This window comes from Cupressus sempervirens, chromosome 2, assembly GCF_028749045.1.
Source record: "Cupressus sempervirens isolate cs-2001-9-10 chromosome 2, ASM2874904v1, whole genome shotgun sequence".
In the NCBI taxonomy this organism is placed as follows: domain Eukaryota; kingdom Viridiplantae; phylum Streptophyta; class Pinopsida; order Cupressales; family Cupressaceae; genus Cupressus; species Cupressus sempervirens.
Window position 1 is genome coordinate 340,038,659 of NC_143119.1, and position 25,330 is coordinate 340,063,988.

General features: G+C 33.1%; 1 protein-coding gene across 1 annotated transcript; it reads right to left on the reverse strand.

Annotated features, from left to right (window-relative positions):
• Positions 1–20,239: 20,239 nt before the first annotated feature.
• On the reverse strand, positions 20,240–23,654 carry LOC149572517 (bidirectional sugar transporter SWEET17-like). Its single transcript, XM_089811546.1, has 6 exons — positions 23,439–23,654; positions 22,493–22,529; positions 21,510–21,720; positions 21,260–21,421; positions 20,793–20,912; positions 20,240–20,665 (listed from the first exon to the last, which is right to left on the reverse strand). The coding sequence occupies exons 1-6, from the start codon at positions 23,470–23,472 to the stop codon at positions 20,486–20,488; spliced, it is 744 nt and encodes a 247-aa protein (XP_089667672.1). The 5' UTR covers positions 23,473–23,654; the 3' UTR covers positions 20,240–20,485.
• Between the last annotated feature and the right edge of the window lie 1,676 nt (positions 23,655–25,330).

Below are 25,330 nucleotides of genomic sequence, written 5' to 3' on the forward strand. Positions count from 1 at the left end.
TATCTTGTATCAAGATTTCCTTATGACCCATCAAATGTAGACACTTGGTTGGTACTTTATTTACTTCTCATAGAAGGTTTGTGACATGGAAATCAATTATAGTGTTGAGTGTTAATATCAGTATTCTAGTTAACGCCTCGAATTGAATATGTTATTGAAACTATCAGAATCCATTTGAGACTTTCTATTACCTTTTTCAAGGCAATAATTGGACCTTTGCATTATCTTTGTACAAGATCAACTATGAAACAATTAGATAAACCCTTCCTTAGGTAGAATGAATCCTTTTAGACGAACCTTCCTATTGATCCTTACACATAATGAAATCTCCTAATATGAACATTTAGACTTGGAATGCACTTTCTTGTATTATTTTGAGATGATGAACATGAGTTTCACCTATGCTTGGTCAATATTGGCATTGCGTAGTTTCGATCATTTCATCTTTCTATTGTTATAATGATTACAGTCTTGCCTAGACCTAACTATTCCAGTGCACTTTTCATTTTATTTATTCATTTTATTTTATTTTATTTTACACTATTACTTAAGGACCTTAATGTGGTGTCTATTCATACCATAACAAGTCAACATGTCATATAACAAGATGATCTTATGGTATCCCAATGGTCAGCATAGATTATCAGGAATACCTCTTGGTATGGCCGCTTCACAAATCACTGTACAACACACTTATCAACAATATTGAAAAAAAATTTCCTCATAAATACTTAAATCCAAGATAAAATAACAAACGCAAGTGTGGCCACAATGGTAAATCTTCAAAATGAAAACAAGGATGTCCTCGAGGAAAATGAGACAAAAAAATAATAATAAAGATAATGAAATTATTCACACCAATTGAAATTTTAAGAGTGATGCAGCCGTACCAAGGTTTCCTGATGGAAGAAGAGACAAGTTTTCTTATAGCTATACTAGAACCCAATGGTGTGTAAAAAAAAAACTCTCTTGTATATTCTTATTGATTTGATTAAGAGTATTTTTTCCATCTATAAGAATAAAACTAGTTCCATGGAGATTTCTTAATTTTATTTAAAGACATATTATCATCAACATACATCATAAATTCTTCTGATCCTTTCCAATCTTGATATGTTCTAAAAATTCCTATATGCGTGACATGATCACCATTTCACGTAGATCTTATAGCTATTGAGGTATCATACATATTCCCTCATCATGATGTTATGTAAGGATTCTAGTTGACATACCTGACACTAAGTCTTCTCTTGCTCCACTTTTATTGTATATTAACCCTCTGAAGTTTTTTTTTTTCAAAATATTAGCAGTATGACTGAATAACATAACCTGTTAAGGTCTACAACTTACTCTTCTCTACAAGAAAATATCCTTATTATGACTAAATATTCTTAGGAGAACATACTATCTTTTGCAATGAAATATTATCTTTCTTTACTATAGTATTACATCTTTGGGTCGTTATTTAAGATCACTTAGCCCTAACTTGTTAGGTTTCCAAATCGACTTACTCATATAGATGAGTTCATAACATGGTTTCATTTTACTTAGGGTAACATTCAAATTTCACATTCGTTCATCGACCCATTAACACCCAATGTTTGTGAAACCTGGCTCTGATACTAGAATGTCATGCCCAAATTTTACAGGACAAAAACATAGCTAATTTTTTTTTTTTGAGAGATAACTTAGGAATACTCATAAGGAACTATAGAATGTCATTTCGATTATTAAGTGATTAGAAGTTTTCAATATGTAACCGTTCTGTTTAAAGGATTGCACAAAATTTTCAATTCCCTAAGCAAAGTTACCCTTACTAGGTGGTTTAGGGTTCATCTCTAATTAGCACTAGAGGTCAGGGTAGTAATTTTGTTGATACTACATTTAAAAAGGAAATCAATTCTTTAATCTCCCGATATTATGGTACATTAGGTTTTACTAGTTGTTGTGTCATGGCATAAAAATGGGTATAATCTGCTTCTATAGTAGGGATTACATTAAAAGGGTGCACTTATTGAAGATGCAAATGTATAAGCATTCTGCATTAAGATTAGGGTCATGATTAGATTATAGAACGTTGGCTAGCTACTTCACATATTAAGCCTTAATGTAAATCAATACTCAATTCAAAGATTATTCACCACTAGAAAGCTAGACAATCCACCACTTAGTCCTTAACAACAATTTCATTTCATTATCACATACTATTTTATTTACAACAATTAATGTTCTATCTTTTTTTTTTGAGTGACATATAGTATGTTTACATTTCACAAGAAATAGGTATAATATGATAAGTCATTAGGTCTATATTTTAGACAACATAAAAAGTATCATTTAATTCCTACTTCATTAACGACTAAATGTTATGTCTAAAAGTCACTTTAACCTTGACAAATTTTACATAAAAAATAATAGTCATATCCTAATATTCTTAATGGCCATTCTTCTCCTTCAATATTTGTAACAAATTTCAAAACATATGTGCTTCACCATTAGATATAAAATATATTTCCTTATTAATGCTTGCAACATATTAATAAACTTATAAGTGAATCATTAATGACATTAAACTTCCATATATATATACTAACCACTAATTAACTCAAAACATACTTATCCATCTAACATAACCCCTAACTATCTTCTAAACTCACTATAATAATTTCTAATATATTTCCTACAAGTAACTTCACTAAATTTAAATTCTTCCTAATTTACTAATTAGTTTACTTCCCACCTACTAATCTTGCTACTAACTATCTATTAATAACCCCCTTCTTGCTTAATTATGAAATTTGCATCCTTATCATCTAACTTAGTTTAACCCATGTAAATCACAAACTATATACTAACATTAATTCTATATGAGTTGATTTAACTCTTCCCTTTAATACCATCTATCTTCTCAATTAATTATTGTTACACAATCTCTACAATACATTACCTTTATTAATATCAACTTGTAGTATTACCCTTCACTTCCTTTTTGGCATACCCCATATTCCTCACCCCTAAATATTTCTAATTAGCTACTAACCCACACTACTTATTATTAATTCTTACTACCATCTTGCATTAATTATTTCTTACTTTTCTACTTAATTCAAAGATCATTAATTTACTAAACACCTATAATCTCATCTTTATTTGCTTAAGTTTCTACTTGACTAACCCTATGTTCTAAACATTGACCTGGGTCATGAAACTCCACATGTTTGTTTATCAATGTTTATCATTTTCAAAACTTTAACCCCTCCAAGCTAATTCCTATGCATGGGGTCATGTGCCCACCTTCACCCCTTCCAAGGTGATGCGGATTGGGTCTGATCATCCTCTTTTGGCGCCTAAAGGGAAGGAAGGAAGTCACTGACATAAGTCAAAACCAAGGGAATTTTGTTTGCAATAAAAAAAATGTGTATAAGGGCATGAGCACCTAGGGAAGACATTTTTAATCGTTTTCACTTAAAACACTAAACCCAAGGTAAGTTTGTCTAATCCCAAGATAGGACACCTTGTGGGGCGGCCCTGACATGTGTTAGTGGCCCATCAAAATTTTCCATCAAATTTCCAAGCTAGAAAGGAAATCTAATCGTTTGGAAAAAGGTGGGGCCCACTACCTACTCTCCCTTTTACCTTCCATCATATATAATGTTGAGGGATGGCTGCCTAGGTTAGTTGGAGGATTGCCAACTAGGTATGACTGACCATCATAAATTCAAAAAGTTACTTTAAAACTTGCATAATTAAATTCCATCTAAGTTTGGTGCCTGAAAGATGTGATCTGACTATATGTCAGCATGTTGCTTCCTCCATAAACTCTTACCACATGCGTCCAAGCTTATTAGAGGGGATGGCCGCTTGGAATCTTGTCTAATAGATATAGATTAGTTTTCTTTCCTTATTGACATTTAATACTATTTAGTGGGGTATTCTTATTGGGTAATGCCCAAGTCTAGGGATAGAATTCAAGGCTTTGCTTATCCTCTCAATGTGACATAATCTTATGTTATATATATATTTTATGCAGTTTCCTAGAATGATGACCCAAAGGGTCACGGGTTTATAAAGGTCATTTCTTGCACATTAGTTAGGACTAGTTCATTAATATTGTAAAGGTCTCATGTATTATCTTATTATTACACTCCAAAGATGCTTAGAATATTCGTTTTAGTATTTTATTAGAGTGTAATCTTGTGGAAGGAATTGTTTCCTTCTCCATATATTTTCCAGAGAGTCAAATATACACCTACAGGATGGACCTTATGCATTTAGAATATGTGTCTTTTCAACAATTTTTCATAGCATTTAAGTGAATTTAGTGGATGATATGATTGCATGATTTAACGTAGAGATTTATTAGGACCATAAAACTAAATGATCTAACTTTCATGCACATGTAATGATCTATCAAAAGGATAACTTTCTTCCAATAAATTGGATGCATACATATATATGCAATGGTTTAAACCAACTATTTTTTTTCAAGAACCATTTTCAACCTCTATGAAATATGTACATTAATTGAATTGAAAGGAGAAGTGTTTCATTGACATGATTTTCCATATTGCATCATTCACGTAGTGTAAATATTTACAATGAATATTTCCTTACAAGGGAACTATGTACAAATTCTAAATCTTCTCTTACAAAATTTCAACAACATATAATGATGAACAGTCCCTTTTTACATCAAAAGGATACAACACTGAAGTCTTGACACCGCAATACCTTTGAGACAAAATAAAACATTAGTTTCTCTTTACAAAATTGATTTTTTTTTTCTTCCAACTTGTCAAGGGTGAAACCCTAACAACTTCAAAGAAATCCATCTTCCCAAACCTGCACATAACACATAAACTAGGAACCATGGAGGCTCACCTCCCATCCTAGGCTTCTATGAAGCCACCCACCGAGCAGGGGAAACAAGAACCAAATGGGTTACACACATACCTCACTTGCTAATGCATGAAAGACTACGCACAACTCAAATCAACACCCTCCCATGGCTTGCACAATGATTCACCATTGGAATCATAAAAACATTGGGTGAAGGTGGGCTCTTCAAAGAGGAGATATTATAACAACATAAATAACATATTGCCAATGCATTTTCCTCTCAAGGCCACCACAACATAAACAATATATTGCCACTGCATTACCTCTCAAGGCCTTCAAAAGCAACCACCTTCTCCTCATCCACCAAACCTCCTTATACTTCCCAAACAACAAGATTCATGGCCATGATGGAGCCCATTCTCCATGATAATAACAAACCTCATCATGAGGTAAAAAAACAAATTCTTTTCTCACCTGCAATGTCAAGCCCAACTTTTGCCCTTCACCCAAGGCTTCTCTGCCCTCCCAAGGGTGAGTGAAGCCTTCACACCCAAAATCACAATCAAAACTCACATTCAAACAAGAAACAACAGCAAAAAAAATGAAGAATCAACAAAACAAAACCAAGAAAGGATCTCCAAAAGCACAAAACACATTCACTTCTTTCCAACACAATGACAAGCTCATAACACAATGTTGACAATGCAATGCATACTCCATTGATAACTTTTCACACTTACAGATTTTCTTATCCATACTAAAGAAAAGAAATAAAAGAACATGTTTAAGTCACCAACCTTGGTCCAAGATAGGGTAAGGAGAGTTGTAGAAGAGCTCCCTTCTTTTTTTTTTTCTCCCTCCAAACTTAGTTGTCTCTACAATTAGAGAGTGGGTGTACAACCCACTAATTTGGCCAAGGCTCTCTAATAAGCCCTTCTCACCCACTCTTTTTAGCAAGGAACATCAAGCCTCCTCTTCTTACATTGTTGCCCCTCCAAAATAAGAAGGTTGACCAAGTGGGATGGTGAGGCTACACTCATGGGGAAACTCCAATTTTCGAATTGGTTCAAGAGGGCATTGTTTAAGGGGTCCCCTAAGCTAGCTAATCACTAAAATGGTTAAATTTAGGCCCCTAACATGTTACACTACCATTAGGGTTGCTTATTTTCAATAAAAAGACACTCTAGAACCCCATTTAGGCCCCCTACAAACCCTAACAAGCTTGAATTCGAAAATCAACATGATGTTGACCCAACCTAACTCTCTCTCCCAAGTGGGTGTACTTAAACATTAATTGAAAGAAAATGAAAGGACTAGGATTAAGTGACCTTGTGACCAACACTCTAGGTGACATGTCGTCAACACATAGACAAATACAAGTATCAAGTGACACATCAAAATACATTATACTTCACCATGACATGTCCTTAATGCATCTAAATTATGATTAAAAATTTCCTCATGCAACAAATTTGCATTACGAAACAAAACACTTTCACAACGAGGCTTTTGAATCTTCCAAAGATTCGCCTTGGTTAAACTATATTCACATAGGTTTGTATCTTGTTTCCCCCAATATTTCCATGGTTCCACTTCCTACATATTCAACTTGAGCATCAGTAGTCCAAGGAGGTCATATAGAATACATATTATAAATGCATAAGAATTCAGATGTTACATAATCCATATTAACATAATTTAATGGAATTCCTCTACTTAACCATTTCAACATAAACATCTAAAATGTTAAAATATCAAGATCTGCATATCAACATTAATATCTAATCAAAATTCATTTCCTGTCATAGTGATGGAATGTTGAATCTAGACTATTAAATTAGTCAACATGGAAATTAGTTCCATATATATATTTTTAGGTCAAAATCATCAAAATGAAATCATCTCAACTACTATCCTTTGATTCAATTAAATTTGGTTTTGTTGCTATCAATATTTTCTTATCAAAGTGTATCAAGTATTTCAGGTAGACAAGATGTTTGCATAGCCATGTCACATAGTTTCAAGTTCCAATCATAGAATAAATCAATTATATTGTATTGGTTCATAAAATCTTTCCTTATAAATACCAAGATATCACATTACATCATATCAAGTTCTTCCATGTAGACCTTTATCCAGATTGATAAAAAATTTCATCTTATGACCATTAATATCATTCACAAGAGTGAATGTCGATTCATTTTTCCATACTATCCATCAGATTTAATTATCCTACTAGACTATCAAATATCAAGGACTCATCGACATAGTTTTCTAAGTTATGGCACCTCGAGTCTTTGTTACATAGGATCTTATCTTATCAACCTAATGAAATTTGAATATGATTGTTTAGCACAACATTGACTACACTATAAATCAATCTCACTAAGATTTTAGGTTCATTATAAGTCAAGGCATGCTTAGATTCTAAGACCTTCTTACCATCGTTCTATCATGAGGTGTGTGGTAATAGCATGAGGTGTGTGGTAATTAGTCTATCATTCAAAACATAACATCTTATCTCCTTTATTCCTCCTAGGTCTAACCATATTCATGTTTTTTAAGATTTATAATAAGGTACTAGGGAAGGGGTCTTACAATAAAATGCTGAAGGAGGTGCTAAGGAGGAAAGAGAGCATAGTTACTCTGTTTCAATAAGAAGACCCCAGAGATGGATGCATTGGCATGATGAGTAAGAAGACTCAAGGAGAGGAAGCTTGATAAGAAGACAAGCAATCAAAGCTGAAGTGATTGAAGCCAAGCATAAGGATTGAATTGAAAGTGTGATCTAAAATCTGCAAAGTATGTTGTAAGTTATATCTGATCAAAAGTCCATTATCGTTACTTTCTAGCAATTGTAATAGTTAGTTTAAATCCTATGGACTTAGGTTGGTTTGATAGCCATGAGATAAATCCTTTAACAAGGTGATATTCCAAGTGAATGTTCTAAAGTCCTTTAACCAGACCCATTCCTAACAATTTGGTGAAATCCTCTAACAAGGTCACATTTAATAGTGTGTTGTAAGCCTTTAACAAGGCAGGCTTTTAATAGGGAATCACTTTAGAAGAATGAGAATCAAGTAGCATGTTACTGGTGGTTTTTCCCAAATTGGGTTTCCACGTAAATCATTGTGTCATGTGTTGATTTTGCATGTTTTATCTCTGCATGTTGATTTACTGTAACTTACTAATATGGTTGATTTAAGTTTGGATGGATGAAAAGTGTATGGATTTATTAAAAGTGTAGAAAAAGTATTATTAGGGCATTTGGACCTTGAATAACTGATTCACCCCCCCCCCCCCTTCCCCCCTCTCAGTTATTCTAAAGAATTCTAACAATTGGTATCAGAGCTGAACTGTTGATTCAGTTTAAAGGAACTATAAGCAGAAAAGATCAAAATGCCTAAGAGAGAAGTTTCCAAGCTGAACAAAGAAAACTTTTTTTCATGGAAAAGTTTGATGAAGCTACATCTTGGATCCATAGGAGATTATGCCCAAAATTCAATTATCACTGAACATGTAGATCCAACTGGTACTCTTACTGTAAAAGACATGAAAAACAAGCAAGAACACAATCAAACAACGCTGGAGATTGCCTCTGCACTTAACTATGTTGAATTTGATGATATCAAAGGATGTGACACTGCATTCAAAATGTGGAAATCCCTATCAAACATCTATGGAGGAGATCAGAATGTACAAAGAGAAAAAAGAGAAAGTCTCAGAGGAAAGTTTGATGATATGAAAATGGAAGAAAATGAGAATGCTGCTTAGTATGGTGCAAGAATAAAAGAAGTGGTAAGTGCAATAATGCTTAAGTGGTCAACTGGATGAAGATGTTGTTAATAGTAAGTTCTTAAGAACCTTTCTCCCTATCTATGATATTCAAGTATCAGCAATACAACAACTAAGATGTATACCAGGAAACAATCTAAGTTTTGAAGGTACAATAGGTAGACTCACTGCATTTGAGTTATCTAATTCTGACAACTATAGACCAGAGAATGTTGAATCTACCTTTAAGGCCAAGTTATCACTAAAAGATGTTGAACAGGTGAAATCAAAGAAAGGAAGAAAAATGAAGTATGTATCCAGTGACAATAGCACTGATGAGGAAGATGTGAAACAATTGGAAGCATTGCTTGCTAGAAGATTTCACAGAGGTAAAGGAAAATTCAAATGTAAGATGCCTATCATTTGTTTCAATTGCAATGAAGTAGGTCATATTACTTCCAGGTGTACACAGAAAAAGGATTACAAGGAAGGCAATAGAAATAAATTCAGAAGAGATGATGACAAGTGAGATTACAAAGAAAAAGGTAAAAAGTGTTATATTGTTGAAGAAAATTCTGATGACAATGATGATGAAGTTATTTATGTAGCCATGAAGGATCAATCTGATGAAGAAGAGCCCACAGCACTGGTAACATGTATGAACAAGAATAATAGGTGGATCATAGATAGTGGATGCTCACATCACATGACAGGAGACAAAAGTAAGTTTGTTAACTTTACTCAGTATGATGGAAATAGTGATAGATTTGGTAATGATGCTCCATGTCAAATCAAAGGAAAAGGTTCCATTAAGCTCACAAAACAAATTTCATGTGATAATGCATACTATGTTGAAGGATTAAACTACAATTTGCTGAGTGTCTCACAGTTAGGCAATATAGGATGCAAAGTAGAATTTGGAAACAAAACTACAAAAATCTATTATACTGATGGTAAACTGATAGGAAAGGGAGATCAAACAAGGAGTAATCTATTTTACGTTGATATGGATGATGTTTCTTGTTTTATTGCAAAATTTGATGATGAATGGTTGTGGCATAGAAGATTATGTCATGTCAACTTTGACAATCTGGTCAAGATCAGTAAAATGAAGAAAGTCGGAGGTTTACCAAAATTGAAGAAGCCTGATAATATCATGTGCAAACAATGTTAGCTAAGAAAGATGATAAAGTCAAGTTTCAAAAGTAAAAACTATACATCCAAAGAAGTACTTGAACTAGTTCATACTGACTTATGTGGTCCAATGGAAGTACAAAGCTATAGAGGAGATAAATATATAATGTTGTTTGTTGATGACTATTCTAGGATGATGACTATTATGTTCTTAAAAAAAAAATCTAATGCTTTTCAAATGTTTAAGTGGTATGTGGCTAGAGTTGAAAAGGAAACAGGAAAAAGCTTGAAATGCCTAAGATCAGACAGAGGTGGTGAATTCACATCAAATGAATTTGAGATATTTTGTAATGATAAAGGAATCAAAAGAAAAATGTCAACTCCTAGAACTCCCCCACAGAATGAAATTGCTGAAAGAAGAAATAGATCTGTGATTGACTGTGCTAAAACATTAATGATGGAAAAGACTGTTGCTCTAAAATACTGGAGAGAAGCTGAAAGTGTAGCTGTTCATACACAGAACTGAGTACAAGTCAAGAAAGGTACAAATAAAACACCTTTTGAATTATGGTATGGTCACTCACCCAATGTAAAACATTTCAAAGTATTTGGTTGCAAATTCTTTATCCTTAAAGATGCTAGAAATGGAAAATTTGATGCAAAAAGCGATGAAGGCATATTCCTTGGTTATTCCACTAGAAGTAAGGCATACACATTTTTGAATACTAACACTAATAAAATTGTGGAAAGTGAAAATGTAAACTTTGATGAACATATAGAAGTCCAAGCTAAAGAACCAAAAAGAATGGATGAATATAGACTTTTGTGTATTCTTATGAAGGAATGACTGACGACGATGATGTTAATCAAATTGAAACTCAACAAAAAGTTTCAGTTTTAGCTTACTCACAACTAGTGAATGTCGAGCTGCATTCAAAAGTAGAGTTGTAGAATGAAGAAAATGCACAATCTAATTCTAAAGTTAGCACATATGAAAGAGATGTAGAACAACCTGAAAACTCAGTACATATTGACCCTGAATTAGAAATATCAAACATGGAAATAAGGACAGAACCAAGATTATCCAAATATGTAAAAAGACATCACCCTACTGAATAAATAATTGGTGACAAAGATGCAAGACCAATGACAAGGAACAGACTAAGACATGAATCATGTCTAATCAGAAAATCTGAACCTAAGACAGTATATGGTGCATTACAAGATGATGACTGGCACAAAGCTATGGAAGAAGAGATTGATCAAATAAAGAAGAACAAAACTTGGAGTTTGGTTCCCAGACCAATTGACAAGAATGTGATTGGCACCAAGTGGGTATTCAAAAACAAGCTAGATGAGAATGGTGCGATTGCCAAAAACAAAGCTAGACTAGTATGCAAGGGTTATGCTCAAGAAGAAGGAATAGACTATGGGGAAACATTTGCCCCTGTTGCTAGAATGGAAGGAGTAAGAACTTTACTTTCATATGCTGCATATAAAGATTTTAAAGTCTATCATATGGATGTAAAATTTGCTTTTTTAAATGGCATACTAGAAGAAGAAGTCTACATTAAACAACCAGAAGGATTTGTTGATGAAAACAACATGGATATGGTTTGTAAGCTACATAAAGCACTCTATGGTTTGAAACAAGCACCTAGAGCATGGTATGAGAGACTTCACAAGTATCTAATACAAATAAGATTTGAAATAACTAATGATAACATCAACATGTACATCAAAGTAGAAGAAGGTAAAGACATTATTGTATCTAAAATCTTTGTGGATGACATAGTGTTTGGTGGAAAGGAAGTGCTCTGCAAAGGCTTTGCTGGCAAAATGAAACATGAATTTGAGATGTCTATGTTTGGAGAAATCAAATTCTTTGTTGGATTGCAAGTACATCAACTCAAACATGGTATATTTGTGACACAATCAAAGTACATCAAAGAGATTCTTAAAACATTTGGATTAGAGGAGTTCAAACTGGTTAGCACACCAATGGCAACAGGAAATAAGCTGTCCAAAAATGATGAATCAGCTGAAGTCAATCAAACAATGTACAGATCCATGATTGGAAAACTACAATATGTTGTACATAGTAGACCAGACATAGCATTAGCAGTTGGAATAGTGGCTAGATTCTCTGCTAATCCTAAAGAAAATTATCTCATTGCAGTAAAAAGAATAATGAGATATCTTAAAGAAACTGATAACTTTGGTCTATACTACAAAAAGAATGGAAAATTTGAGCTCAATGCATATACAGATGTAGATTGGGGAGGCAACATTGATGAGAGAAAAAGCACAAATGGAGGTGCATTATTTCTAGGCAAAAGGCTAGTTACCTGGACTAGCAAGAAACAAACATGCACATCTTAGTCCACTGCAGAGTCAGAATATGTGGCAGCAGTAGTCAATTGCAAAAAAATTGTGTGGCTCACACATCTATTGGAAGGAATGAAAGAAGAGGTAACAAAACCTATGATATTGTATTGTGATAACACAAGTGCTATAAACATATCCAAAAATTCAGTAATGCATGCAAAAACCAAGCACATCGCAATCAAGTATCATAATGTTAGAGAATTGGTAGAAGACAAACAAGTGAAGTTGGAATACATTAACACAAAGGAACAAACTATAGATATCTTCACCAAACCATTGCCAAAGGATGTTTATGAATATCTTTGAGGCAAGTTGGGGGTAATACCCCTAACTTAAGCAGTTTAAAGCAACAAGGAAGCCGCCCTACATCACCAGCAATGAATCATTGAAATATCAAAAGAATGATGTAGAGGATAACAGCAGGAGCAAAAGCTCCAAATCAGTCACAAGCATGGTAACAGAGGGAGAAAACAACAAGAAGCCAAAGCTCATATTTTGCATAATAAAGATGCTACATCTTTGGCATTTATGTCAAAGAGGGAGAAGTGTGAAACCTGATCAATACAAAGCAAGAGGGAAATATATATGAAAGAGGGAGATATATGAGATCAGCTAGTAAAGATGAAGCCAACAAAGAAAACTAGAATATAACATATAGAATCTTGGTGGTAACTAAGTTGATAAATTGATCAGTTTGGTTTGCCATCAATGCCAAAGAGGGAGATTGTTGGAAATGATTGAAGAGATCATGAGGAAAGTTGTTGGAATGATATATGGAAATGGTAAAGAATGTTCTTAATCATTGTTTTGTCATTAATGTCAAACTTGCTACTTGTAGGAATAATAATTGCTTTAGTGATCCAAATACTATCAATTAGTTGATTGAAAAGGAGGAGGCAATCAATAAGATGTAACTAGTACACTTAGAGAAAAGTTGAAGTTATGATGTTGTAATGAAGTACAAGGATCAACTAAGCCAAAGATGTAAGGTTTTACCTAAGACATCTGTAAAACCTAATTAAAGAGAAGGAGTCGAGCAAGCTAGTAGGTGCTGAGCAAATTCCTAGTTGAAGTCAAGCAAGATCAACATCAAGTGTTGAGTAAACTTTAGATGTTGAGTGATATCAAGTGCCGAGTAAACTTCAAGTGCCGAGTGATATCAAGTGCTGAGTAAACTTCAAGTGCCGAGTGATACAAGTGCCAAGTAGATATAGGTGTTGAGTAACACAGAGATGTCGAGCACCAATAAAACCAATAGTTCCAAGTAACACAGAGATTCCAAGCACCAGTAAAAAACAATAATGCCGAGTTGCTGCATTATTTTGAAAATCAAAGATTTGCCAGATCTAAGCCGACAAGGTTGTTATCTAGAATTTTGTTAATTAAATGGAAGATAAGAATGATGAGCTGGTGGCACAGAACACCATGTAAATTTTTTTTAAGGATACAACTGACGAAGTTTCTAGATGAGAACAAAATATGAGGTAGATACATGGTATCCTACCTAATCCATTTTGAAACCCTAAAATTGGAGAAGGAGAATTGAGCAGCAAAGACAAAATCAGATTTCTACTTAAGGAGTCATAAGTTCATGAGGAAAAGAGAGAGAGAGGCAGTCAAGCATGAAAGCATAAAATGATGAAGGAGGTGCTAAGGAGGAAAGAGAGCATAGTTACTCTATTTCAATAAGAAGACCCCGGATATGGATGCATTGGCATGATGAGTAAGAAGACTCAAGGAGACGAAGCTTGATAAGAAGACAAGCAATCAGAGCTGAAGTGATTGAAGCCAAGCATAAGGATTGAACTGAAAGTGTGATCTAAAATCTACAAAGTATGTTGTAAGTTATATCAGATCAAAAGGCCATTATCATTACTTTCTAGCAATTGTAACAGTTAGTTTAAATCCTATGGGCTTAGGTTGGTTTGATAGCCATGAGATAAATCCTTTAACAGGGTGACATTCCAAGTGAATGTTCTAAAGTCCTTTAACCAGGCCCATTCCTAACAGTTTGGTGAAATTCTCTAACAAGGTCACATCTAACAGTGTGTTGTAAGCCTTTAACAGGGCAGGCTTTTAACAGGGCATCACTTTAGAAGAGTGAGAATCAAGTAGCATGTTACTGGTGGTTTTTCCCAAATTGGGTTTCCACGTAAATCATTGTGTCATGTGTTGATTTTGCATGTTTTATCTCTGCATGTTGATTTACTGTAACTTACTAATATGGTTGATTTAAGTTTGGATGGATGAAAAGTGTATGGATTTATTAAAAGTGTAGAAAAAGTATTATTAGGGCATTTGGACCTTGAATAACTTATTCACCCCCCACCCCCCTCTTAGTTATTCTAAAGAATTCTAACACAATTTTAGTCCCCAACTATTGGAGCTGATTGGGAAAGTTCTTAAGATCAACCGCTCTAACTCTCTGATCCTTAATGTTGATATTAGAGTCCATATATCCATTCTTTTGGGTGTTATAACCATGAGATTTTTTTTTTGGATGTGGCTCCATCTTTGGTATGGTGTCCCGTGGTTTCTATAGGAGGTTTAAAGGCTTCCTACCTTTGTAGAAGAGAATGGCATAAGAGAAAGAATTTTTGTCTATTGGTTGTTAAAAATAAACCTAGTCGGGCTCCTATTCCTCCTCTCATTCCACCTCCTAAGATTAAATTTTTTATTTCCTCGGCTCATAAAGACTCTATTCAAATTCACTTAGACCTGTGGTTATCCGTATGTATGGAGGGCTCTAATAAACTATTGGCTTCTCTAGAGATTAAGACCAATTTGGTCTAGAGATAGGTACTTCTAGTGGTAAAAAATCTTAGGATTCTTTGGATAATCTACAATCCCTTCTAAAAGCCCAAAATCTAGATTTTGGGCTTAACTTTGAGACTAAGGGTAGCAATAATAGGAGACTTAATGCCCAACAACTAGTAATACTAGTTGTAATACCAAAGCCTTCAAAACAACTAGATCCAAAATGCCTAAATGCTTTAAGGGGTTTCAGACACCAATGGACACTAAAAAGTAAGACTTGGTATGGATATGCTAAAATTTGCTTCTTAGAATGTTTAAGGTTTGGAAACTTTAGATAGGAAGTACATTGTCAAGATATTTCTAAGATGGATCAACAATATTGACATCCTATTTTTACAAGAGACCAAGGTTGTCGAGTTTAATTTGGAAATTGCTCTGAAATGTATTTGGAAGGATGTTGCTTCCTTCTATACCAATCGCCCAAGGGGAAGGGGGGTACAACCATACTGGTAGGACCTAGATGGAGAAAATATATTGATAAATTGGGTAATTCTCCATGCAATAGAGCATCTTGGATATTTCAAAGTTGATAACTTTGAGTTTGGAGTATGCTTTGTTTATGCCACTAATGAGCATTTGGATAGAATCAAGCTTTGGCAGTGGTTGGTAGATCTTCCTAATATCCCTTGGATTATAGTAGGAGATTTTAATATGGTAGAGGGGTTGCAAGATAAGTTTGGAGGAGTCAAGTTTGAGTGGAAAGGAAATGAGTATTTATATTGGTCTAGAATGTTGAACAAGCTCTATATCATTGATCCCGTTGCTGACTTGAAGAATCATTCCCTAGGAGTATGGTACACTTGGTCAAACTCTTAAAGAGGGGATAAGAGGATATACTCTAGGTTGGACAAAGTATAGTATGATAGAAATTTTTTTAGTTGCTCCAATATTGCTAATAGCTATCATGTTTAGTTTCTTCCCTATTCACTATCTAATCAACATCCTATTGTGACTGAAATATTCAAAATTGGCTCTTCTCTTCCCAAGAGCAATAAATTGTAGTCCTTTGCTCTCAACTCTTCCTTGTTGGATGATCAAGATATCTTGGCTACTTCCAAAATTATACATTAGAATAATGATAAGATCAATAAGCATGAAAATCCCATTAAAAGATGGGTTTAGACTGTCACATCATGGAAAACATTATTCAAGTGAGTGGGTAAGAAAAAAATCCAAGGATGGCAGAGCACTGGAACTCTCCTTAGTTGAATCTCTACAACTAGTTGAAGCCTCTCCAAATCCATCCTACAGACTCCCAACTTCTAGATTTGGTCACTAGGTCTAAGCATAAATTGAGGATACTCCAATCTAAAAGGATTCAAGGGGGCATAATTTGATCCAGGGCTAATTGGTTAGAAAAGGGTGACAAGGAGTCAAAGTTCTTCTTTAAGGTATTCAAAGTGAAGGAGGCCAAAGATAAGATTGATTGTGTTTGGGAGAATGGAACAAAGTTCACCATTGCTGAAGATATCCTTGGTGCTTTTACCTAGTTCTATAAAAACTTGTTCACCTTTAAAGACACTAGGATGGACATGGAGGCTACTCAGACGAAGGTGAAGGGTATTATCCACAAGAAAGTGTCAGATGTAGACTCAAAATTGCTAAATGATCCTATCTTTCTTATAGAGGTTAAAGAAACCATCACCACCTTGAGAAAAGAAAAAGCTTCTAGTCCTGATGGGATAACAATTGAATTCTTCAAAGTTAATCTTGATTGGATTAGCCCCATATTAATTGAACTATACTTCTTTCCACTTGAGAAGGGCTCATTCAGTCTGAGTATCAATTTAGGCCTCATCAAACTCATATATAATGGAGGAGATAAAAATTTGACTAAGAATTGGAGACCTATCACTCTCCTAAATGTAACCTATAAAATATTGGCTAAGGTTCTAGCTTCTAGGTTAATCCTCATCCTCCCCAAGATCATTGGCATGACTCAGAAAAGGTTTGTTAAGGGCAGATATATTTTGGAGAACATCATCATATGTTGGGAAACTATGGATTGGGCCAAATATATAGGGCAGAATATTGGTATGATGTTGATAGACTATGAGAAATCCTATGACACGATGGATTGGGGATTCATCTTTATGATGCTGGAAGCATTAGGTTTTCTAGTTACATTCATTAATATGGTGGGAATTCTTTTGAAGGATGCAAATGTAGCAATTAAAGTAAGTGACCTATGAGATCAGAATGCTTTGATTTGACAAGGTCCATTGGGTAGGGATGCCCCTTGCACTATTTGTTATTGTAGAAGAAGCTTTTCATTATTTACTAAGGGATGTCTTTTTCTCCAAATGTTTCTAGACCTATCCTTCCAAATGGTAGTGAGATTTCTAATATCCAATTTGTAGATGACACAACAATATCATTCCAACTTGATGAGGTTAATATGATGCATCTGATGACCAAATTATATTTATTTTGTACTACCTCAGGTAGTAAGATATCATTTGCTAAATCCATAATCCTAGGATGGGACCCTATTCCTCCGAGTTGGTGCATCAAATATGGTCTAAGCTAGGGAGGCCCTAACTAGGTAGTCAAATATCTTGGAATACCCTTCACCATCAATCCTAGCATTATTGATATGTGGATTTGGGTCAAAGAGAAAATCAATGGAAAGCTTCACAAATGGAACACCTTCTATCTATCTTTAGCTAGCAGGGTGTAGGTTTGTCACAAGATCCTATCATCATATTCTATCTATTTCTTGTCACCATGGTTGTTTAATGTTAATTAGTTTGAATATATACAAAAAATTATTAGGGACTTTCTATGGTCTAATGGGAAGGGGGTTGGTAAGGCTCATGTAGTTAGATGGGATTAGTGCACAAAAAGAAAGGAATTAGGGGGGCTTGGTCTAAAAGATCTAAGACTTCAAGGGTTGGCACTAATTGTGAAATGGATTGCTAAAGCTATACATGGAGATGAACCCTAGAAAATACTCATTAGACACAATTTGTCTAGAGGCTACCCATGTGGTGTCAAATTTTGGAATAATCTGAATATTTTAGATTTTATAGCTCTCAATTGTAAGACAACAATGGGGAGTTCTAATTTTTTTAAAGCAATTTGGAAAATTTGGGGTAAAGTGAGACCCCTATTGGGGACCTTTTTGAGAATAGAGATTTTCAATAAATGGTGTGGTAATTGCTCTATATGGTGGAACTTGAAAAGGAATTCTAAGCCTTTAGCTCTAGTTCAATGGTGCTCAACTAAGAAATGGGCCAAACCTGGTATTAAAACATTCAGGGACATCTTGAGTAATGATAGTCTTATAGACTAAACTAAACTTAAGTCTAGATTCGCCTTGTATGATTCTTAGAGGAAAATCTATTCTATGATTGCAAATGCCCTTGATGTTGTAGGTGTCAAAAGGAGTTGTTGTTTGATTGAGTCATGCTCTTCCTAGTTGAGATGGCCTGATTCCTCTTCCTTACACATGGTTCAATCCGAGCACATTTATTCCTCCCCCTCCTCTAGCATTGTCATCCTTGATCATCTTAATACTAGTTGGAAGCTATCCCTTACTCATAGTGACTGGGAAAAAGATTCTCACCCAACTTTGGGCCAAACCTATAGAACCTAATTGTTTTCTTTATTTGGAGATTGTTGTTGCATAGGTTGCCTTTCACTAAGCTAGGAGGGGAGCCTAATAGTTATTCTATGTGTAATCAACTTGAATTAGTTGCTCATGTTTTCTTTCAGTGACCTTTTGCTTAGGATATTTGGCATATGTTTGGTTTTGTGTTTGATGAAAATGTCTTTATTAAGAACTTTATATTTGAAAAAATCTGTTGTGGTAATAAGTTTCTTAATGTGTTGTAGTCCATCTTTTCTTCATTCATACTTTGGTATCTATGGAAAGTTAGGACCAAAAACATATTTCAAGGTAAAGAAAGGATTCGTATTGAGTCTCTAAGGAGACATATAAGGGCTAACATTGTTTTGCAGGTTACTGCCATTTTCAAGATGAAGGAGGAGCAGTTCCAGAAATTCATGCAAGAAGGTAAAGGGCTACTGACCAAGAAGGACCTTAAGAATGGCTTTACTAATATGGAGAAAGATTGCAACAGTGTAGAGAATGACTTCAATGTCCATTTGTCATAGTTGGTGTAGTAGATCCATAGGGATGGCAACTAGAGGGCACAAGGATCAGAAATGGAGGGTCTAAATATGACATTTATATCTTCTCCTCTAAGGGTCACTATTTCAAAGTCTAGTGGTGAAGAAGAAGACTAATATATTTGTACTCTTTTTTTTGTCTCCTTGATATGCAATAGTAAAAATGATCATTCACTTCATGTATTCATCATTTAATCATTCTCTTATTATTAATGAAATATTTAATATTATTTAACAATTAATATTTTATCACTTCATTAAATAAATTTCAAAAATTCATATAATTTAAATAATTACTTTTAATTATTTAAATTAATTAAACAATTCTTCCAAATTAAATCTATTTAATTTCATTCTAAATTTTAACTCAATTTTAATATCACCAATTTCTAACTAATTTCATATTAATTTTAATCTAATTTAATCATTTTCATAAATAGAAATTATGATTCAATTTAATTCTTCAAATCTTAAGAAAATAAAAAAATTCTAAATATCTTCTAATAATCAAATTCTAAAAATCTAATATCTCTTAAAAATTATAAAAATAAAATAAAATCATTCATTTTTAAAAATTATAATATCTTCTTAATTTAATTTTCTTCTCCATCTTTTGGAAGAATAATATTAAAGATTAATTACCGTTAGATTAAAAAAATAAAAATTAAAGACCAATAGTCCTAAAATCAAGGACCAAGGTATGTGCAATACACATTATTCTTAGCTTAAAAATAAACAAATCTTTACAATTATTATTGTTTTTACCTCATGCAAAGAATCTAGTCAAATGTACGTGACATAAAATGATTTGGTCAAGGTTTGGATGCACCAAATCGGAATTGGAATACGAAGTAAAATAGGAATACTTATTCCAATTTTGGCCCAAAAATGAGGTTTTGCAATTCCACCAAATAGGGGTTATTGGAATACATGTTCCTATTCCAGTGTTATTTATTTTCCCCATCAAATATTGGCTGAACCAAACAGAGAACATGAATACATAGCCCCATTTTCTATTCTAGAATATTCCAGAATAGCTTTTTCTATTCCCACAGCCAATCGAACCCTTATGATCAATGTGCTACATATTTACACATTGATAACACAATAAAACAAATTTATACATACAAATTTATAACACATTTGTAAAAAATTTACCAAAAAAATACATACAATCTCTCATTAATAAACAATTAAAAGATACAATCTAATGCCTCATCAGAACTCTCAGCAGGCAAATGTTACATAACTGCAAGTGACTAACACACAATAGAATTTCAAAGTACACCACCTTTACAGTTATCATGGTATGTACATACATCCAGGTTTATACAAACCTTTGAAATATTTTATTTTGTTTGGCAACCAAAGGTTATACAATATCACAGGCTTCCTAACTTCAAAAACCATTTTGGAGACCTTTATGTCCAGCTGCACTTCCCATCTCAATATCCTCCACTTGTTTGACAACATTGGTATTTGCATTCTCTTTCTGTTGGATGTAAGGCTTTCCATTCCTATAAACCATGAACAAAACCAATTGTGCACCTCCTAGACCGAAGCCAATTCCATTTGGAATCTATATTCAACACAACATATATTTTGTTTGGTTATAACACATTATATACATAATAGAGGAGCTAAAAAAAATGTCACATGTTATTTTGCTATCTTGGGACAAGGGAGAAAATCAAAGGCCCACTTACCCCAACAAAAACATCCTTCTCAAAGACTGCCCACGCTCCCCAAACTCCTCCATTGAGGAAAAGAAAGAATGAGAGGAAAAAGGGCATGAATTCCACACTTTTCTGGATGATAACAGTTCTCTGTAAACAAAAAACCATAGCAAGAAACTATATCTAAATCCTTTGATTTTCATTGCAAGGTATTCAATATTATTATTATGATGTTTGATTTGGTAAATATGCTCTATTGGGCTCTAGCAACTTATTCATAAAATGTCACACTGTCAATGAAAGCAAAAAAAGTACAAAATAATTTAGAATATGATAAGACTAGACAAACCTAAATACTATTCTATATTGCAAAAGAAATCCTAAAGTATTGCTCTTGTTAAAGAGTAAAATATGTAATATTTATCTTAAATTTATTTACAAACACTAATATCAAATAGTAATCTAATTTTTAGGAATGAGAGAAACTATTTACTTACCATAATACTTAAGGGAGAGCCGTACATGCTTAAGGTTAAGCATATGCATAGAATTCCTATAACATCGATCCTTGTCTTTAAGTTAAGAGCGAAAAATGTGACAAAAAATACAGTAGTGAAGAAAGCTATGTCCATAAGAAGCACCAGTACAACAGTTCTCATCTGTAATATAAGCAATTTTAGTCAAGACTTAAAACTATATAATGATTTGCACAAGAATGTTGATAGATTAATGAAGGTGGTAACTTACTCTTGTACGTTTGGGAGCATAGAGAATAAAGAGAGAGACATAGATTGCTTGTAATACAGCACCTGCCCCATTAACAGTGCAGATGAGGAGTCCATTTGGTTTCATCAGACCATAATAAGTCCACAGAGAAGTACTGAGTAATGTGCACACATATGGAAGTGATTTGAAGTCTTCTGTGGACTTCTTCTTTATTATCCTCCAGAAGGTCTTCCTGTCAATTAGTAATCATAAACAACATAATCTTTTTCAGTTAGAAAGTGGTGAAAGTTCTGGTTTTAAAATCTTATATGTGTTTTAAAGCTAATAAAAATTATACCAAAAAAATTGGAGATATTAGGGTTTTTTAATTTATCCGTTTATTAGTATTAGCAATATTTAAAGATTTACTAGTTTAATAGATTCTTGTCTTGTTCCTGGTATAAAAATAATAGTGAAATAATTGTGGATTTTATATAAGAAATATAAGTTAATAATTCAGTTTATCTTATATAAAAACTGAGTACGTTAATAGACTCTTGGTTTATTCCTGTTATAGAAATAGTAGCTAAAAAATTGAGTTTGATCTATAGAAGATAAAAGTTAAGAACCTCATTTCATCTAAGTAGTATCTCCAAAAAATTATAGATCAGTTGCTTTTATGTTTGAGATCTTAAATTTCTTATATAAAACTACATGTACATTCAAATCAATTAGGAGAAAAGGTTTGGAATAATTAGTATAGAAGTATTTGTAGAACTGAAATACTTTAAGAACAACTTTTAAGTAATAATAATTTATGGTGTTAAATTTTTTTAAATTTTGAAATAAAAATTTATCTCAAATTCTATATGCTTTATTATTATTATATAAATATACTAAACTTTTAAACAATTAATCAATATACATAAATGTTGTTGATTTTGAAATTATATAAACAAAGTGCCATATAAGAAGCAACTCTCTTATAACTTTACATCAAACATACTTCAACTATCCATACTTACACTGGTGAAATGAAAGCTAAAATTGATGTCACATTTCCTGCACCATGTCATTCAAGTTTACAATCAATACATAATTATTTCTTATCTTACAAATCAATCACTAAATGAGATATACAAGATTAAAAAATAAGCATACAATAAGCAAACTTCACTCAGAACTAAAGAGACTTTTAATTTCTTTACTTAGAAATAGAAAGAATGAAAATAAGTTAAAATTCTGCTGATTAAAACTGAAATGTTTGGAACAAATACTATTATATCTAGTTACAATAGATAAGATACAAGAAAACCTTAGAATATATAAAAGTAAACAAATAAACAAATAGTAAACTTATAATTGTTATATGTGCTTGTTTCTTCTCTATATTTCAGTTTGCGATATTGCTATCAGGATTTAACTGTGTCATTTTGAGTCAAGCTTGCAAATGGGATTGCAAGCTTGGAAACTTCATAGTTGAGCTCGCTCATTGAATCAAAATCACATAGTTAAATCCTGATAGCAATATCACAATTTGACTTGCTGTGGAAATTTTCTCCTACTTATATTTCAGTTGCTAATTTGTCGATCCCCACATTTAAACGGGTACGTATATACCAAGAACGTATATGTACAATTGCAAGTTTACGATTATTCTTAATGAAATAAAAAAGTATAAAATTTATAAACAAAAGCCTATTCCAACTAATATATAATGTATTGTTTGTATGAAAGCTACTACAATTCTATTTCCAAAACAACCATTAAAACAAAGATATGAATTGTTATCATTTAAAACACACATAGTTTCAAACCCATTCTTAACCTATCTTTAAACTACAACTGTAGGTAATATTTAAGTTGGAGAGCTACTAAAGGTTCCAAGAAAAAAAAAACACAATTCCATAAAACTAAGGCCCCAGAAAGGAATCAAACAATCTATTGAATATGAAATTTCGCAAAGATTACCAATCACACCCAGTATGAAACTCACAGTCACCATCTCACAAAGCTTAAAAAAAACCCTGAAGTCTGAGAGTCCTTGCAAAGAAATGGGAGAAATGAGAATTATAATTGCAGTGAGGAGAAGAGGGTATAAAATAAGGGAATGAGGAGAGCATTAATGAGAGCCACGTGAAAGGTGAGAAGATAAAGGTGAGAAGCATAAGCACTAACGTGCAGTCCATCCACAATATAGGATAACTTATATTTAATAACAAAGGGACCCTTTTCTTTATCTTATATTCTCATTCTCCATAAAAAAGCATTCCACAATAGAAAGATTAGGCATGGACAGCCACGGCGCCTTCATGGGAGGTGGCACTTGGCAGGATTTCAAATGGGACTAATCATTGTCTAGTCACAGTGTTTTACATGATTTTAAGGGGAATATTTGCATTCTAGAACCCCAAAATGGTACACTTTGATTTGTTTACTCATATCACTGAAGGAGAAAGCAATGGCCTCCATGATAGAAAGTAGTTAGAATATTATCTCCTCCAACATAGAAAGTAGAACAGAACATTGGGAATAATAACACCTCTTTTCTTCAAGTAAAATAAGCATGATTATGAAGAGTTTGAGTTCAAAGGCAAGACAGATTGTTTGCTAGATAATCAAGTATGATGTTTTACATTAAAATAATAGGCTAGCAAAATTATATTGTAGATTTTGCCCTCTTTGAATAGTGTAGATTTATATCCATGTACTTGATTATATTCTTGCAGTGGAACTTTTGCAAAATTTATCGTTAGTGTTTGAAACAAAGACTTTAGTTGTGAGTGAATTCATAATAATATTGAATTAGTAAAGACATAATGATTGAGAATAGGAAGTCACAGTTTTATTAAGTCATGGGTAAGTTGTGATATAGACAATAGTTAATCAAAATTAATGTGTATAATGGATATCTTCCATAGAATGATTAAGTTCAGCAAGAGAGTTTCTGTGGTACCCTGTGTGTGTTATCACTGTGAGTTTAGGAGGTTATTAGTCCACGAACTTTATATCTACAATTTCACTATACACTTTTGTCCTTCTCAGTGGACATCCCCATCATGGTGCAGATTATACGATTCTCTCCATGTGACTATGATGATTTAGGAGTTTGAAATTTTGTACAGCTCATCCATCGCCCATGATTAAAGGTATCAGTATATTTTAAATGTGTTCTTTTGAGATATTATTATTATTATTATTTATTATTTATATGTTATTTAAAGTTTAAAATTGATAATAAATATATGTAAAATAAGTTTTATTTTTGTATGAAAGTATAATAAATAATAGTGTAGATCTTTTTATATTGATAATCATTAAATATATAAATATTATGTTTAATTATAAATTTAGTTAATTATTGTAAGGGAATTTGTTCTTAATTGTATTGGCAATTTTTCCTTAATCATGGTAATGATTTTTTTGGCTAATATTTTATAATTTATAAAAAAATTGGTGTATTTTTTCACGCTCTTAAAAATGAAATGTGAATTGTTTCAATCTACATTTTATCAATAGGCATTTGAAGTTCCCACATGTCGTCATGATGAGCCAATGCCAAATGGAAATTAATGTAATTAAGAAAACTATCTATGATAGATTACATGTCATGTCCCTCTTTTAGCAACATAATTATAACAGGGGATTTGCCTATCATTGACCCTCGTAGGCAAATAATTATGGGAAGAGGGTCGATTTTGTCTTCCAATTAAGTAAGCGGGGCCTACTCATTCCAATATTTAATAAAGGTTGTATTCTAACTTTATAAAGTTAATTATTTAATTTTATAAAGTTAATATTTGTAGTGCAAGATGATTCCGGATAATTTCCAGAAACTTCTCGGCAAGGAGATAAATAGAGGA

Bases quoted from the DNA above. Each gene is read 5' to 3' on its own strand.
- LOC149572517 (XM_089811546.1), bottom strand. From the start codon at position 23,472: ATGGTGACTGTGAGTTTCATACTGGGTGTGATTG. The intron at 21,721-22,492 runs GTAAGTATGGAT...ACTAATTGACAG, and splicing joins TTAGCTTTCATTTCACCAGT to GAAGACCTTCTGGAGGATAA. The intron at 20,913-21,259 runs GTAAGTAAATAG...TTTTGTTTACAG, and splicing joins GCTCTCCCTTAAGTATTATG to AGAACTGTTATCATCCAGAA.